At 36.5% G+C, this 19440-nt stretch overlaps 2 protein-coding genes across 2 annotated transcripts; both read left to right on the forward strand.

Annotated features, from left to right (window-relative positions):
• Positions 1 to 541: 541 nt before the first annotated feature.
• LOC141281309 (uncharacterized) lies at positions 542 to 7618 on the forward strand. The gene is made up of 5 exons (XM_073812833.1): positions 542 to 716; positions 2660 to 2830; positions 3233 to 3336; positions 5289 to 6894; positions 7015 to 7618. The coding sequence occupies exons 1-4, from the start codon at positions 542 to 544 to the stop codon at positions 6447 to 6449; spliced, it is 1611 nt and encodes a 536-aa protein (XP_073668934.1). The 3' UTR covers positions 6450 to 6894; positions 7015 to 7618.
• LOC141281310 (serine/threonine-protein kinase pim-2-like) lies at positions 6451 to 11596 on the forward strand. The gene is made up of 7 exons (XM_073812834.1): positions 6451 to 6486; positions 6598 to 6666; positions 6844 to 6894; positions 7015 to 7396; positions 7483 to 7659; positions 9248 to 9377; positions 11521 to 11596. The coding sequence occupies exons 1-7, from the start codon at positions 6451 to 6453 to the stop codon at positions 11594 to 11596; spliced, it is 921 nt and encodes a 306-aa protein (XP_073668935.1).
• The last annotated feature ends 7844 nt before the right edge of the window (positions 11597 to 19440 follow it).

A 19440-nucleotide genomic window follows, 5' to 3' on the forward strand; every position in this document is an offset into this window, starting at 1 on the left:
AAATACATTTTAAAAAAGTAGTAATAAGCATAAAGTAAGACATATTAAAGAGTTTTGATGGGATATTCATATATATGGTAAATGGTGTATAATGTAGTAAAATATATCTACAATAAAAAGTCCAAAAGTTGTAAATTTTTTTATTTAAACAACACAAGGGACATACAAATATATATATATAAAAAACTCATCACAGTTGAACCGTAAACAGAACAGAGTCATTAAACTCCATGACAACCATACTGTAGAACGCGTCGTTGTCATGGAACCATTATGACATCACACTCGGTGCCTATAAAATGCTGAACCAGAAGAAACCGGTATCATTTGACTGATCTGAACGCTACTGTACAGATTACCAAGTGAATTTGCAGACTTTCAAAAAGTTCGCAACTTTAAACTGCTTGACGCACTGTGTACGGAGGACAGTTTACTTAGATTTCAACCCTCTGTGAACCGAGTCTAAGCACAGTTAAGTCTGCAGTTATTTTCTGACATCATGTTTCGTCCTGTAACACCGGAAAGAACAGATGTCGAGAACATGGATTTTTTTTTGCCGAATGCTGTGCCGAACTTTGACTATGTCCTTGATATCGGACTTTCGTCAAAATTCGGGCGCGCTGCCGGTGGTTTAAATCCATGTGGAGGAGAGGAGGATGATGAGGAGGAGATGGTGGATGTTTATCCAACACGTACTGAGGCGAAACGCCAAAGAGGTAAGATGCAAGTTAAATCAAAAAGTCTGTTGATAAGTTTACATACAGTTATTGTGTTGTTAATGCACGTGTACATGTAGACACACCAGGTGGTGCTCGTGAACTTGACATTTCACCCGCCGTTTTTCTTGACCGGCAGAATACGCAGACAAATTCTGACTCCATTAATTAAAAAGCGACCAAAATTAATAATACATCCCCGCAATTTAAGATAAGAATTACGCCGTATGAGGCCTTGTTTTTTAATATCCCTCACGAAAAAAGTGTAGTAACCATGTTTATTGGTGTATTGAGTACTATTAGCAAAAGAAAACCATGGTTATGTTGTGGTAACAATGGTTTTACTACAGTACCGTAAACCATGTTTTGTTAGATGTAACTGTAGTAAAACCATGTTTAATTTTCATAAGTGATGTATAACATAATAAATACTTAGCAGTGCATACGACTGTTGTTATTCAGACTGCAAATGTTTTGTTCATTTACGGAAGCCGAGGTTGTACTATTTTTATTTTGGCTTGCTTGTTTTCTCATGATCACAATTTAATTTCTCGTTATCTCAAGTTAACAAAAGTTTTATTGTTTGTATATATATATATATATATATATATATATATATATATATATATATATATATATATATATATATATATATATATATATGAACGGGTTGTATTGTTTGAAGACAGCAGAGGTATATTTTGGTAAATAAGGGGATGAACAAATTACTTTTTACTTGGATCAGGGATTCGCTTAAGATGAAATTGATTCGTCAGTATGTAGCTGGGAAATTGATAGTGGTGAATTTAGGGACCGTCTGTAAAGTTACTCCTTAATATACACGTTTCTACTTTTTATAGCATTTAAATGAAATGACTTTTAGTCAACAAACAGTTACAAACCCAACTGTGTTCATATGGTTTTCAGCTATAATGTACACTTTTAGTTTTTTTATTAATATAAACTGTCAAATACAATTGAAAATAGAAACGTTAACGTTATTACATTAAAGATGGTCCCTAAGTTCACGCACATTATGGGGTGGTTTCCCGGGAAAAGATTGTCTTAAACTAGGACTAGGCCTTAATTTATTTAGGAAAATAACTAGTTTTAACAAACATGCCTTACTAAAAACATTACTTGTGTGCATTTATAGGCAAAACAAAGGGCACTTATGTATTTTAAGATATGTCAGTGCAAGTTCTTATCAGTTTGGACAGCTTTTAAATTAATTTAAATCTCAGACTAGTCTAATCCCTGTCCAGGAAACCGCCCCAATCGTTATTTATTTATTAGTCTATATGAAATTATTAGCTACACCAGCCCAGTCTCCTGAAGATGCGTATAAATAGCACGAAGTGTAAAACTCGTGCAATACATATGCCAAATTCCACTTTGGCGTGCATATGATAAGCCAGTCCTTCCCATTCACCTAAACGGTGCATCTTTTTTGTCGTTTTATTTATTGGTTTCTAAAATGTTTTGCTATTTTTTACCATTTTCGCTTTATCTTATGTTTAGTATGCTAAAACAGCTTTGTTAATGTTATTGTCTCATCTGATTTACAATAACACAATACACAACATCATGTCATTGTTTGCATCCCTGTATGTTACTGTGTGATGTTTATCGTTTCTGCTGTCGAAGATATTTTCTGTATTTTGAAAATGCAAAAGTACTTAACTAAAAATCAGATTTTAAATACATGTATCTAAAATGCCCTGACAACAGCTTCATAACAAGACATTAACATAAATTGTCCCCAAATTAAAAATAAGAATTGCCACCGTATGAGGTCTTATATATATCAGCATGATTGCAAATGTGGTATTTATTTTCTACAGTTGAATAAATAATACATTTAAATAAGTGACAAGTTTTAGACACATATTGATCACTTCAGTTAAAGCATTCATTTCATAACATTATTTATTGAATTGCAGTGTTGGGATGGAAATGTGATGATGGTGGAATGGATTTTGTGCTTCCGAGTGCCGTCCCTGACAATGTCCCAAACAACGGACATTTGTTAGACAGACATGCCGGGAGTTCACATCCACGAGGAGGAGTAAAGGAGTTTACTCCTGCATTTGAGGAGGCGAACAGCCCCACAGGTCAGATGGAAATTTTGTGTTCTTGACAATCTTTAAATCTGTATCATGTTTGTTCCTCAATAGTTTTGTTGGCCCTTGCAGATACTGATATCTTATTACATTAAACTCAGTAAAATAAAGCATCTTACAATAAGAAATTAAGTTTAGACCATTTTTCTAGTGTGTTTTAAACTCATATTTTAACAGCATTATTAATGCAATAATCATTGCTGTATTTTTAGGAATTTATTATAAAGAATTAGATACTAAATTACATATACATGTTTGATAAAATAGTATCTGGGTGGACAGTTTGTTAAATGTGTTTATTAAGTATTATTACTGACAACGTTTCTTTGTCATTTTCTTTTGTCATAATGAATTTTCTAATAGTTTATCATTTGTTTTTGTTTTTTGGTGTAGAAAAATGCAAGAATACATTCTTTAAATCATTAAAGAAGGCATGGGAGAATGTAAAGCACCCATTCCTGAATAATGATAAAGTTGAAACACTGATTCCTTCAGAGGTTTGTTACATCATTACATTTACTACAACTATCTGTCCATTTATAAACATGTTTCCATCCAGGTTTTGTTATTGACCAAGTGAAAATGCGTAAAAAAGGTTTTCTATTCAAATGGAGCTAAAATGGTGTCTGTGGTGATGTCACGAATGATGAAAGCGAATTGTCACCTAAATTGTATTGCAAAAAATCTCACCATGAGCAAATAATCTACCTAATTTCTCTAATGCTCTTACAATGAAAGCTTAGCCAGGTCGAGTCTGATGTTTGTGGTCTCGGTAATTTAGGTAGGTAGTTTTTTATTGTCTCCCTTGGGAGAAATTTGTCTCAGACAAGAGAACCGCTGCAGCGTACTCACAACACAATAACAAACAGACATCACAATATAACAATAAATTATCTAAAAACAAAATAGGTAAAAGAAAGAAGCCAGTTGTACCAGCAACTGCATAGTTTGGCGTCATAGCAAAAGCTTCCAGTTCACACACAGGTTAACAACCGGCCTGTAGCTATATTCCTGGTAAGAACCCGGTGGTTCACATATTATCAACCAGCATATGTGGCTATACTCATTACATAAACTCATTAATTCCTAAGAACCCATTCTATTGCAGTTGCTTATTAATCAATTTGACTGACAGTGGGACAAATGAATGTTTGTATCGATTATGCCTGCACAATGGGACCCTATATCTCCGGCCAGAGTTCATCAATGTATATTCTGAGTGCAAGACATGTAAAGGGTCCTGTAGAATCCTATTAGCGCACTGGACCGTACAAATCTCAAACATTTCTGGTAATTTAAAATAAATTTGCTTTCACCAAAGGGACCCGATTATGAGGAGAAAAAATTTAATATTTTTATGAAGTGAGAGCGGTTTAAGTTTAAGTTCAGTGCAGCTTGCCTCTGTGTATAGGGAGGATCGACTCTGCAAATCAAAACAGAAAGTCTCAGGCTGCAATAAGAGCGCCTATTGTTTTCTGTCATGCCCTTCAGAGGTTGCGTGTGATGAAGATCTATCATGTGACATCACATTTATTTGCGTTAAAGCTATTATTTGACAAAGGGGCTGTTTACACTTGGTTTTAAGATGTGTTTTCATCGATCGGATCACAAGTGGACGAGAGAGACACATTACGTTTACACCTGGTATTTAAATCCGTCTCTTTTGTCCACTTTCGACCGCATCTGTCTGTGAATATTGTGAGGGGGTGGTCTGTGAGACGGTGGGCGAGTCTCTCTGCTGTCATTCAAACGCGAGCGGGAGTAATGATGAGTTTATATGGACGCAAACTAATATTATGTCGGAGTCCGCTGCTTGCTTAGCAAGTATACATGCTGCACAGTGTTTTGTACGTGTGTATGTTAGAGCTTTCTCTGAATTTTCAGCGCAATTAATGAAATAGGATCGCGCAACTTTCACGCTTTCAAAACAAAACTACAGAGAACACCCGCAGTAGTTTTATCAATGAAAGGCTAAAAATAGCGCTGTTCACCGTATGTTCACGCCAGAAGTCAGAAAAGACGTAAAACTTGTGATTAATACCTCAGATTAGATAAATGAGCGGAGAGAAGGCGGTCGCGTGTGGCTGTTCGAACACATTCAACCACATTTGCGTTCCGCAACTCCAAAGCGATCCGATCGAAAGTGGTTTCGACTACCTCTGGATGTGGTTGAAAGTGGTCGAAAGTGGACGCGTTCAAAACGTTTACCTGGCATTAACGTCGTCCACTTGTGATCCGATCAACGAAAACGCATGTTAATGCCAAGTGTAAACAGCCTCAAAGTGTTTCCAAAAATTTTTTTTTTGAGGTATTGACATTGCGTTTATGCACTAAAGCATTTTTTGCTAAAAAGCCTTGGATGGAAACATGGCTTCTAAACATGGCTGGAAACATTTATCTGTCTGTCTGTCTGTCTGTCTGTCTGACCCACCTCTGGTCTTCCTCACAGCTTAATGCTGATTCAGCAAATCCTAATCTAAAGGATGATGCTGTTCTGGCCAGCTCTGAATTAAACACTAAGATCAAACCGGACAAACGAATGGCATTCTTTGACTGTCTCTGGAGGGGCAAGGTGGAGTCAGTGCCGACTCCACAGCTTAAAGCGGATCCAGCTATCCCTGATGTTAGGGAAGTTGTTGATCTTGCATCACAGTCAAAGACAAATGTTGGTCCGAAGAAACAGAAACAAAAGGCTTCAAAGAGCCGCAAATCTAACCTCCAGGGAGAAAAAGTGACTGTTGTGCCAACTCAACAGCCCAAGGCCATTTCAGATATTCCTGTTGGCATGGATGTTCCTGATCTGGCCTGCCCCCAATCAAAACCAAAGATTCGTCCGGATAAACGCAAGACATTGAAGCAACGCTTCCTTGGATGCTTCCGGAGGGGCAAAGTGGAGTCAATGCCGACTTCACAGATTGAGGCCGATACAGCTATCCCTGATGCCAGGGAAGTTGTTGATCTGGCAGATTGTCAATCGAAGAGTGTTGGCTTAAAGAAACACAAACAAAAGGCATCAAAGAGCCGCTCATTTCACAACCCTTGGAGAAAAAAAGGGAAGAGTAAAGTGAAAAAAGATGCAGATGCAGCTATTCCTGATGCCATGGATGGTGCTGATCTGGCCAGTTTTGGTGGCATCACTGCAGCTAATGGGAGGCTACAGAAGATAGGTGCCATTCCAGAGAATATTGGGTTAAAAGGTGGCGGAAATCCCGACCCAAATAAAGCTAAAAATCCTGGGTCAAAAGATGATGGAAATCCTGAGGCAAAAGGTGGTAAAAATCCCAGGCCAAAAGCTTTTAGAAATCTCAGACTTCCTTGGTTTTTTAAAGCAAAAATAACTAAAATTCCTGGACCAAAAGAAGAAGGAGATCCTGGGGCAAAAGCCCTTGAAATTCCCTTGCCAGAAGATGATAAAGTTGTCAGCCCAAAAGCTTTTGAAAATCCAAGACATCCCTCGCCAGAAGATGATAAAGTTGTCAGGCCAAAAGTTATAAATGTTGTTCAACAAGCTTCTGAACCGTCAAGCGAGAAGAAACCAGCTGATCCCTCAGTGCCTAAAGGTGAGTGTACTGACTTCATTACTCCTATGGTGGGTTGCACCAATATGTGAAATGGTTTCTTCAACATATTCTTCTGTACCTGGAAATGTATGCTGTACCTTTCATCTGTGAGTATATGAGTGTTAACATGTACTGTCACCTCATCATTTTTCTGTGTGTTTTTCAGAGCCTTTATATTGTAAATATCAACTCTTGAAGGATGAAGTGCTTGGGTCCGGTGGCTGGGGCAAAGTGTACAAAGGGATCCGTAAATCGGATGGCAGTGAGGTAATGCACTCGTATTTATATCAAACACAATGTTTGCTGAAATTTGTATGTCCACTTGATCTAAACCATGTTTTAAAGTTTGTAGATTCTCAAACCTTAAAGTTATGTGTGCAGTGTCAGGTGAGCCGCTTCAGTCAGCTCAAGAGAAATTAACTTTTGTTGTTTTTCTCTTTACAGGTTGCCATCAAGCAAATAAGCAAACGAAAGAATGAAAGGACTCTTCAGATTGTAAGTTGTCATAAAATTTGATGAAGTGAACTAAACAGAAAATAGACAGTATAGCGATTACGCACCAATACAAGATATTTGTTTTATCTAATTGTAATTTGTTGACCATTTTTTCTCCAGCCTGGATCCCCCAAACCACTTATTACAGAAGTGGCGCTGATGCTTAAGTTAGGAGATGCGCCCTCATGCACCAATGTCATACAGATGTATGACTGGTACGAGACTAAATACTTTTGCACGCTCGTGTTGGAGTACCCACTGCACAGCGAATCCTTGTTGCATTTTGTTATAAATCATGGAAGACTAAGTGAAAATACAGCAAGACATCTCATGCGTCAGGCGGTACTGGCAGTGCAACACTGTCTGGATTGTGGAGTTTTCCATACTGACATCCATCCCGGAAACTTCTTGGTGCAGCAATCAACAATGAGCCTGAAGTTAATTGACTTTGGGGTTGGACATTATCTGACGCATGAGGCATATGATTCCCGTGACTTTATGGGTGAGCTGAATTTTTTGTCATATAGAGGAGTATTGAAACCTGCTGTTTCTTTTACAAAATGACTCAACATGATGTTTTGTGTACAGGAGCTCGATGTTGCACCCCGCCTGAGATCTACATGGTTGAGAAATTCCACGCCGTGCCAGCAAACGTCTGGGCCTTAGGTTCTGTGCTGTACTTCATGGTGCTTGCATCTTTCCCCAGTGCTTTATACGAATTGAATTCCAGGAATCTGAAGACAATTGAAAAGGATTTATCAAAGGGTGAGTGAAAATGACTGATCAACATGCACACACAAAGCCTCTGATCAAGTCCACAATAAATATTATCAGAGGATACGGTCTGTCTGGCAAGATGTTAGTTTGATTGTGTTTAGCTAAACAGTCATTTAGTGGCTCGCCAATTTATTACATCACTGTGCCATCATCTTAACCTGAGGTACTGTCTGTCTGTGACCAGGGTCCCTTTAGATCAGGGGTGTCAAACTCAATTTCATCCCGGGCCACATCAGCATTACGGTTAATCTCAAAGGGCCGGTTGTATTTGAATGACTATATGAATGTATCAACTCTTTTATTACTGTACATTGCATAGTTTTCTCTGCATTTGCTTACTATTGTTTTTTTTAAATACCTCAATTAATATCTAGCTTAGAAGCCCAGGCAAATAATGACAAAGTGTATAGAGTACAGAATAGATTATTTAAAAAATAATTGTGGTAACAAAAACACATGTAGTATGTATGTGAGTGCACTCAAAATGTTCTGTTATCCTTCATTGTGCAGGTAAGAAAATGAGTGGCATTTTAAGATACTAATAAAGAGTTTTACAATCTCCACCACAATAGGCCTATGCATTTATTAGACACATATACTCTGGCTTGTCATTTCTTGCCCTCTTTACAAAAAAGCTGTGATTTTGTACCTGGCTTTGAGTGTCTGACTGATTGACTGACGTCTCATGAGTTCAGTGTTGTAGGCTACAGATCAATAGTTTCAATCGTTTATTAAACGTAATCGGTTCAGATGAGTCATTAGTTCGCGTATTTAGCGGGAATAGACGCGTTGTAAACTAATCCCAGCTGGACATCGCGAAACATTTCTGTACACGAGACGGAACACATTTTCTCGCTGGATCCGCGTGAGGGTGCGCGAGAGAGGGAGAGAAAGAACGAGCAGATACTGTCCGTTTCCAAAGGCTGCAGCCTGCGGAGGTCGCATATGCAGCGTCATCAAGCCTGGTTTATTCAAGTTAACTCACCATTACATTCGCAAGTCATACGCATATTACAACAATTTACTATAAACAAAGAATAATATTTTACTTTATAATTGTTAATATTCTGAAACAAGACAGTCTTGATGACGTATGCAGCCTGGATATGCGACTTCCGGAGGCTGCAGCGTTCGCATTCAGACACGCCCACTCTAGTAGTGCGTGCGTGCGGGGCACTGCTCATTCTCTATCATGCAATCATCAACATTATCACTATAATTACATTACAAAAAGACTTTGACGGGACAAAAATTAGTTTTGGTGGCTGCTAATAAAATCAATGTAGGAAATAACCTGCAAAAAATAAAACTTATAATAACATTAAAATAATCTGTAAACTCTTGCGGGCCACATAATTAACATAATTTGTAAACTCTCGCGGGCCAGATGAAATGAGGGGGCGGGCCGGATTTGGCCCGCGGGCCTTGAGTTTGACACCCCTGCTTTAGATGATAGACAGACAGACTTTTTTTGCAGTATTATTAAATGACAACAAAAGCGTCTCTTTATGCCATGATCATTATTGCCATTTGTGTGTCATGATGACTAACCAGCTCTCTCCTAAAACTTGTACAGAAATCTGTGATCTGTTAAGTGGTTGCCTGGCCCTGAATCCAAGTGATCGTCCGACGCTCAAGCAGATCTTAGATCATGACTGGTTTAAAACTGAGTCTGACGAAGAAGAGCTACTCGTATACAAAATGAGGTAACAGACCAATTAGGAAACTACATTTTGCAGATTACATGCTTTTTATTTTGTGTAGTTAGTTGTATAGTAAGATTGTTTTAAATGTACATTTTCATCACTACAGGGCACTAACCACAGAAAATAAAAAGGATGAAGCTGAATGACTGAAGGAGAGGGGAATGATTGGAGATGTTGTTTTCATCATCCTGAGACATATGGAGTTTGCTAATTATGTTTACGGATAAATAAGGTAATAAATTAATACTTTATGGCATTATAATGAATAAGTTAACAGCCGTGTGTTAGATGTTGTTTAACCAACACTTCTGCATTTGTCCTCTTGTGTCTCTCTAGTTTCTATAACCATAAAGCGAGAATAGCACAGACATTAAAAGGGCCACAATTTCTCAGGAGTAACACATTTTTGCACACTTTCTGCATAATGTAAGTACACAACTGCATTTATCTTTGTATATTTTATTACAAAAATCATACATATTGTGCACTGGCGGCCGGTGACTTCTTTTTTCCGAAGGCTCTTGATGCATCACATGTATGGTCAAAATAAGTGCCTGCTGCAGACGCGTCTAAAGGGTTTATGATAAAAGAGACACTTGCCTCTGCCAGATACTCGCATAATCTCAAGCGTAATCAAAGTTTACTGTTAAAGGAGTGTCTTGGGTGTATTTTGTGAACGTTAGTTTTGAGGCGTGTGCAGCAGGCACTTATTTTGACAAACACGTGATGCACATGGTTCACATGACGCAACAAACAAATATTTTAAAAACGCAAGCAACACATATGACACTCCGAACACTTACTTTGAATTAGCGCCCCTCGGATGAGCAGTCACGAGCCGCCACTGATATTGTGGCTTTAACCCTAATAAGTCAATCTTAACCCCAAGCCACTTTTATTTAGTTAAAAAACATGGTTCCCTTCATCTCAGTGGAATAAGATTTTGTGACTTTTCCAGAATATCTGTCAAGATTCATATAAAAAAATTGGGCTTGATTCGGTCGTTCTAAAGAGGTGTAAAAAAAATCACCAAAAGACCCCAATTGAAATGAATGGGAAATGCAAAAAAAAAAAAATTTTTCTTGTTATTCATCAAATAAAATCAATGCATCCAGAATAAATCTGAACATTTTGACACAGAAAGGTAGGCCTGGTACTGGAGCACAAATGCAATATAGAAAAGACATGCTCAATCACACACAAACACACAAAGGTATGACTGCCACAGAGAGTATTTTTTACAGAATTTGTCAAAAAACAGCCACAGATGCAAAACAAAGATGTAAAATGCTCACACAGGTGTGTGCATGCCCACACACATACACACACACACACACACACACACACACACACACACACACACACACACACACACACACACACACAAAGACACAGTGAAACTTACACACACAAAAAGACAAAGTCACAAACACGCACGCGAGCACACAGGCACACACACAAACACACACACACGGACACACACACACACAGACAGACACACACACACACACACACAGACAAACACCCTTACATTTAGTCAAATTTCTGTGGCATTTTGTAAAAACACACATTTCAAAATGCATCAAAAACTACAAAAAATTCTACTTTTTGAAATAATATTTATTTTTAATGTCCTTTCTAATGTTTATATGGCCACACACAGTAAAATGAATGGGTCTCTATGGGCATCTGCTGGTTAAAATGATTTATTTCCTAAACTGTATAAAAGTGTTTTTTTCTCACATAACACATAACATCTAGATCAATATCTAAAAACAAACTTAATCAAATTTAGATCATAATTTATGTGAATTTTTCATAAAAATGTTATATTTTACAGGCAAGCTAATGGTATAGTTGAGGAATTGAGTGGTAAACAGGTACAAAAGTACTTCATATCTCCCAAAACACAGCATTAATGTATAGACTGGAAGTAAACATAAAAAATGATATATTATTTGTATCATAAAAAATGTATATATTTTTTGTAATCACGCTTTTAATCTCTGGGGTCATTTTTACCCCCACGGAACTCTAACGTATACAGGAAAATAGGGGCTTATGAGGGTTAAGGTTCTAGATATACTATAAATATGATGACTAAAAATTAAATGTTGACATTTCCTTTCTTTCTCATCTTCAGGTTTTATTTCAGCCTCAGTCGTCATGACCACAGACCGCTGGCTGAATGTCTGATGCAGATCCTGTCTCATCCTTGAACACATAAAAAAATGTTTTAATTCTTAATGTTTTTATATTTTAAAGTTGTATAATAAACTATCTAATATATAGTATGTCCTCTATAGCAGTGATTCCCAACCCCCGGTCCCCGGACCGGTGCCGGTCCGAGGACCCGTTAGGACCGGGCCTTGAAATATTCCCTGAATATTCCCAAAATTATATTTTTATAATAATAATAATTGTCTTTTTTAAATGCTATGACATGTAATGTTATTTAATCCAAAACATTTTGTGAACCGGTCTGAAAGTTTTAAAAGATTGGTATATTCATACAAGTGTTGCCACCTAGATCATTATATGCAATTAAATGATAGGCTGTTACTGTTTTTACGCAGTGATATGTTTCAAACGATGCATCTTAAAATAGAGGCATTCAAATTGACAACTGGTCCCTGGAATTTTTTTATGAATATGCTGGTCCCTGGCACAAAAAAGGTTGGGAACCCCTGCTCTATAGAATCAGCTATGTCTGGCTCATAGGGTTTTTCTCCTAGGGGTTTAGGGAGTCAGGTTTATTAATGTAAAGCTGCTTTGAAATAATTAAACAATTGTGAAAAGTGCTACAGTATATAAATAAAATTGAATTGAATATGGAAGACTTTTCTTTAGCAGATGTTTTAATTTGCTTTTTTTACTTTTTTATTTGATCAAACTGATTAACTTGGGTTACTTATGTACATGTTTTTCATATGCAATATCAAACCCTTGACCTTGGTATAAAATTCTGGGAGTTAACGTAGTAAATCACAATGTTAACAATGTTAAACCTGATGCTGTTTTAACCCAAATAAATACCTAAACCTTAACATATACCCTTCAGTACTCTGTGTTTTAGTTTAATTTGCATGATTTCTCTCAATCATCGAGACATTTTGATTAACTTATTTTATTTAAATCTGTGGATTTGAACATTTCACCAATCATGCATAAATTAAACTGCTACTCTGCAGCTATTTCTGTTATCACTGTTGGCTATTATTTTTGTTGTAAAGTTAAGAGCTGATTAAAAGTACATTACTTTAGGAAATACATGTAATATATACAGTCTTGTTCAAAATAATAGCAGTACAATGTGACTAACCAGAATAATCAAGGTTTTTAGTATATTTTTATTGCTACGTGGCAAACAAGTTACCAGTAGGTTTAGTAGATTCTCAGAAAACAAACAAGACCCAGCATTCATGATATGCACGCTCTTAAGGCTGTGCAAGGTACAGGTAACTCCAGACTGTCTTTGATCATCCTGGAGGTGATCATTGGCTGAGCCTTTGCCATTCTGGTTATTCTTCTATCCATTTTGATGGTTGTCTTCCGTTTTCTTCCACGTCTCTCTGGTTTTGCTCTCCATTTTAAGGCATTCGAGATCATTTTAGCTGAACAGCCTATCATTTTTTGCACCACTTTATAGGTTTTCCCCTCTCCAATCAACTTTTTAATCAAAGTACGCTGTTCTTCTGAACAATGTCTTGAACGACCCATTTTCCTCAGCTTTCAAATGCATGTTCAACAAGTGTTGGCTTCATCCTTAAATAGGGGCCACCTGATTCACACCTGTTTCTTCACAAAATTGATGACCTCAGTGATTGAATGCCACACTGCTATTTTTTTGAACACACCCCTTTCAACTAATTCAACTACTTGCCCAATTGCACAGCCTTAAGAGCGTGCATATCATGAATGCTGGGTCTCATTTGTTTTCTGAGAATCTACTGAACCTACTGGTAACTTGTTTGCCACCTTGATTATTCTGGTTAGTCACATTGTACTGCTATTATTTTGAACAAGACTGTACATTGTTAGCCATGATAATCTTTTATTAGATGAGGTTAAAGGCAACCTTGAAGAAACATTGTTAGAAAATCAGTTCTCTTTAAAAAGTACTAGCTGGTCCATGAAGCATATATTTCGCTTATTTAATTACATTTGCATGCCATAGATATTTTGTAGCAGCCTCTGAAACAGAGTTTAATGAATGCAGAACAGATGAAAATCTTTATTTTAATAAAGGGATGCTCGCTCCAATATTTTTGAATGAATATGATAATGATTTTTCCCAAATGAAGTCCTGTCAGATGGAGAAAAACATCCTGATGTTTGTTTCTACACTGATGACCTTCAGCCAAATCTCTCGCTGGTGTGATTAATTTTTATGATGTATTTAACATGTGAAAATGAATTGTTGCAGATTAGTTTTGCTGCTGATATTTTTACAGTCTCACATGTCTAAACAACTTGTGTTGTACATTGGATGTAAAGTTACAAAAGTACCCGACTGTAGTATTATTATGATCCATCTGTAAAAAAAATGAAAGTATACTTTTATGCTCTGTGTTGGCTTGCATACCAAATGTTTATAAATAAACAGCAATGGAACTGAAACTTGTTATTTATATTAAGATGAAAGTATACGATGTTTATTATTTTCAGTTTAGTTTAATGTAAATGGGTAAAGATGAAACACGTGTTTAAAGCTTTATATAATACATAAAAAAATTTATGATTTATATCCTATTTTCAGAAAGGCACTGAAAGGGATATTACACATCCATGACAATGTGTCGGAGTTTGTTTTTCTCTAAATACATCCACACAAAATTTAAGTTGCAAACACAGAAAGACACCTAGGCATTCAACCTTTTGACCTACCGACTAGAGATGTATTATGAAGCACATGTGACAGACGTTGCACTTGGCCATTGGGAGGAATTTCACCAGTCAAGATTCCTTTCTACAGAAAGTTATATTAAACTATCTAATATTTCTCTGGTATTTTTTAATGTAAGAATCATACTAAAATTATTTGAGGTGACTTTTGTTTTGATATGGCAATGAAAAGTTCTAACATTGACAAAGCATTAATAACATTAAATGTGTTTATTCATTTTTACAAAATAAACATGATAATACAAACAATAATGTCATCAAATAAGTTATAACATCTGTAAAGCAGAATGTTATTTTCTCTGGATATGGTGATGCTGTCCGATTCAACCCTTTATCACATGAAATACGTTCTGAGGAAACTATTTTGCAAATCGCAATTACGTTACATGCCAACATATAAGCAGTGCTATTGCGTTGGTCCTTAACCTAATATAGCCAATTTATTGCAGTGCTATTACGTTTGTCCTGAACATATACATCCAAAGCATAGATTAAATCGTACTATACCATACGATACTGTTCATCGCATTCAAGAAGCGTGACCCGTAGCCAGAAAAAACCTCTGGGTGTGCATCAGAAAATCTGTGTGTGTCACAGGCAGGCAAGATAACCAGCAATGCTGAGGAATTCAGGTGCTGCAAATCCGGTGGACAGGACTCATCTCGTGGGGGGAGAAGCAAGATGGCTCCTTGAACGCACGCGTTTTGATGAGCTCGCAATCCTAATCATTTAACAGACCCTTCGTAACGTTATTGCAAAGAAAATTTTGAAAGATAACTCACATTGATATTACGGTGATTCACCAAGACCACAATGGGTGGCTCAGACAAAAGGAAAAGTGCTGGAAAGAAAGCTGGAAAGTCCGAACCAACTGCACATGCTAACCTGGCTAAAAACAGCAGCTGTTTGCAGGCGACTGATAGTTCTGTGAAGATCTCTTCTAACGACTTAATTGAAGACAACTTGCACGATTATCTTAAACAGGGTAATGATCCAGATGATATTATGCTGGCAGAAGAGGAATTTCCGTGTCTCCCCGAAACTCCCTGTGAATCACCAGCCCCCAAACAACGCAGAATTGTGGATAAAGATACATCTGTCATCCTCTCGCAGATCTCAGACCTTTCTCGGCTGGTCCAAGTCAGATCAGACACTTTAGAGAAGTTGGTGGAAAAAAATTCTCAGGTAATTAATGAAATGAAAGCAGAAGTCAGTGTCAACACCAAACAAATCTCAGAGTTAAAGGAAACGATCGAGTTTATCTGCGCAGACGTCAATGCCATGAAACCTCGACTGAAGCAAGCTGAAAAGTCTGCCGAGGACCATGAAAAACGTCTAACGTTGTTGGAGGGCTATTCCCGTAGATGGAATTTAAGAATTCAGGGGATTCAAGAGAAAAATGGAGAGGATGTTCGTCACGAGGTCATCAAAATATGTCAATGTCTCTTGCCACAGCATAAAGACAAATTTCCCGACGTCGTGGATGTTGCTCATCGCCTCGGTCGTTTCAAAGCTGGAAGCAGCACTCCTAGAGCAATTATATTTCAGTTCACATCACGGTTTTTCAGGGATGCTGTCTGGCGTGCTGCCAAAGACGCAGACTTTCTAAAGAACAACCACCTGAGGATCTCCGAGGACCTGTCTCCCGCCGACAGAGAAACTAGACTGAAACTATGGCCTGCTGTAGAAAAAGCACGCAAGGAAAACAAGAAAGCTTTCTTCGTTGGTGGACGTGCTTTTGTAGACGGAGTTGAGATTCATCCACCCACTTAAACTACGAGGGATGCCCGACTGGTTTTAAGGTGAATAAATGGAAGAAAATATATGTTTATTGCCTCTTTCAGTGCAGAGGTACTCTACCTCATTCTCTCTTTTTTTCGTGAATGAGATGGAGTCCCCAGTTCATACGTTTTTTTTTTATATATATCATAAAAGAGGCAATTTAAAAAATAAAGACAAAGGGGAATAAAAACCTCACCGTTCTATAGGGAGGATATTCCTTATATTGTTTGAAGACTTGAATGAGACTGAGACTCCAGTTCAAATGTTTTTTATTTGTAAATTTATAAAAGAGGTAATAATACGTAAAACGTAGAAGAAAAGAAAAGGTAAAATGTGTGTATATATATATATATATAATTTTTTTTTCTCTTTGCACAAAAAGGGATTGTTCTCATCCTGGTATTTACTTGTTCTAACTGTTTAAGATTTGCTATAATTCTTTATAGGAATCTTCTGGATTAACATTCTATTTTCTATATTTTTTTGGTTTATGTCTTTATCTATTGTTTCTCTTAATGTTAGAGGGTTACGTAACATTGTTAAGAGGAAAGCTATTTTTTTGCATTTGAAGCGCTTTAATACAGATTTTTGTTTTATGCAAGAGTGCCATTCGGATATTCAAGATGTTAATTTCTGGAGGTCACAATGGGGACTAGATTTATGGTTCGCTCACGGCACTACTCACTCTGCTGGAGTCTGTATCTTGAAAAATCGTTTTAAAGGAAAAATATTGAGTTCTGAGTGTGATAAATCTGGTCACTACATTTTACTTGCCCTTGAAACGTTAAACTCAACCTGTATCCTTATTAATGTATATGGTTTCAACTCACAAAGAGAAAATACTGCATTTTTTGATAGATTAGGAGAACGGGTGACTCATATGTTAGCCATATATCCTAACTCTTATCTGATCTTTGGAGGTGATTTTAATGTCGCTCTGGACAACAGCTTAGATAGATGGCCTCCTCAGGCTGGAAAGCTAAGTCCTGATTATGTAATTACGTTTATGGAGAAATTTTCTTTAATTGATACATGGAGAAAATCTCACCCAACACAACAATGTTTTACTTGGAGTAATAATTCTTTATCTAGTCAGTCAAGAATTGATTATTGGATTACATCTAAGGATTTAGTTAATATTGTTACTGATATAATACCATCTCCATTTTCAGATCACAAGGCTATCTCAATAAGTATTCCCTTTAGTTCTTCTGCAAATTTAGTTCAAAAGTCTGGATATTGGAAATTAAATAATTCAGTACTTCAACATAAAGAAGTAATCACTGGCATAGAAAAAATTATATTGACTTTCTGGAATAAAGCAAAGATTGAAGAAAATTATTGTAGCAATTGGGAACTGCTCAAATTTGAAGTAGGTTCTTTTTTTAGGAAATACTGTAGTGAGTTTGCTAAAAAGAGGAAAGCTAATGAGGATGACATTTTACTTAAAATTTCTACTCTAGTTTCCAAAAGGGTAGAAGAATTATCAGAAGTCGATAAAGCAGAACTTACTGCACAGAAACTTAAGTTAGAAGAGATTTATAAACAAAAGGTTGAAGGAGCGTTTGTTAGGTCTCGAAGGAAGTGGCTTGAGGAGGGCGAAAAGAGTTCGGCTTATTTTTTTAGACTTGAACGGCAGCAAGCTAAAAATAATCACATTGAAAAATTGAGGATTAAAGGTAATATTGTAGAGGACCCTAAAATTATTGCTCATTTTTGTTCTGAATTTTATAGTAACTTGTATGCTTCTAACTTTTGTCAACAATCAGCTACTGAGTTTCTGGAGTCATTACATAATGTTAAGCAAATTAATAATGAAGAATTCAATATATGTGAAGCCCCTCTTAGTTTACAAGAAATTACTGATGCAATTAACTCGTTGAAAAATAATAAGTCTCCAGGAACAGACGGGCTAACTGCCGAGTTTTATAAAGCTTTTAGCAAACTTTTATCCCCTTTTTTGCTTGAAGTCTTCAAAGAGAGTATAGAGAGAGCCTTGCTTCCTCCAACTTTGTGTCAAGGACTTATAACGTTAATTTCAAAACCTAATAAAGACCCCTTGTTAATTGATAATTGGAGACCAATTACTTTGCTAAATAACGATTATAAAATTATTGCTTTGGTTTTATCAAAACGATTAAAATGTACTCTAAATAACTTAATTGATGAATGTCAGTCTGGGTTCTTACAAAAAAGGCACATCTTTAATAATATACGGCTGGTCTTAGACTTTCTAGATTATTCCGAATTTTTTTGTAAAGATAATTTTATTCTCTTCTTAGACTATTACAAAGCCTTTGATTCCCTAGAACATAAATTCTTGTTACAGACCCTTCACAAGGTGGGATTTGGTGACTTCTTTTGCAGATCTATTAAAATGCTCTATACTAACTGCAATAGCTCTATCAAACTTAGTAGTGGTACCTCTCCTAGATTTACTTTGAATCGGGGAGTCAGGCAGGGATGCCCAATCTCCCCATACCTATTTCTGATAGTTACTGAACTTCTAAATTTGCATATCAAAGAAAGCCCGGTAAAAGGAATAACTGTTGATGACACTGAAGTGGTAATAAGTCAGTTAGCGGATGACACCGTTTTGTTTTTAAAGGATGCATCCCAGGTTGCGATAGCATTAGAGACTCTTGAGCCCTTTTCTAAAGCCTCAGGCCTTCGCCTTAACATAAACAAATGTGAGTTACTCCCAGTTGGTAATTGTCTGGAATCCTCAATTTGCAATATTCCTGTAAGAGATAGTGTTAATTATTTGGGAATTAAAATAATCAAAGATGATAAAACTAGATGCCCCTCAAATTTTACACCAATTATCGAAAAGACACGTAAGGTATTGAACCATTGGTTGTTAAGAGATCTATCACTCAAAGGCAGAGTTCTGCTTACCAAAGCGGAGGGCATCTCCCGATTATCATATGTCGCTCAGTCAATATCTGTTGACAAACACACTTGTAAACTAATTGACGGTATGTTAACAAAATTCCTGTGGAAAAATAAAATTCATTATATAAAAAAATCAGTAATACTGAATTCATATGATAAAGGAGGATTGAATTTTATTGATTTTAGCTCTCTAAATAGTAACTTTAAAATAAATTGGTTAAGACAATACCTTAAAAACTCTTCATCTATTTGGAATATAATTCCTCGGTTTATCTTTTCTCGTGTAGGTGGCTTAGAATTTCTATTGATGTGTAATTATAAAATTGAAAAACTTCCAATCAAACTTTCTAAATTTCATCAACAAGTTCTTACTTCTTGGAGTCTTATTTATAAACACAACTTCTCCCCTCATAGCTTTCTTATTTGGAATAATGCCAATATTTTGAATAGAAATAAGTCTTTATTTTTTAATAATTGGTTT

Source organism: Paramisgurnus dabryanus, chromosome 20 (assembly GCF_030506205.2).
Source record: "Paramisgurnus dabryanus chromosome 20, PD_genome_1.1, whole genome shotgun sequence".
Lineage (NCBI taxonomy): Eukaryota > Metazoa > Chordata > Actinopteri > Cypriniformes > Cobitidae > Paramisgurnus > Paramisgurnus dabryanus.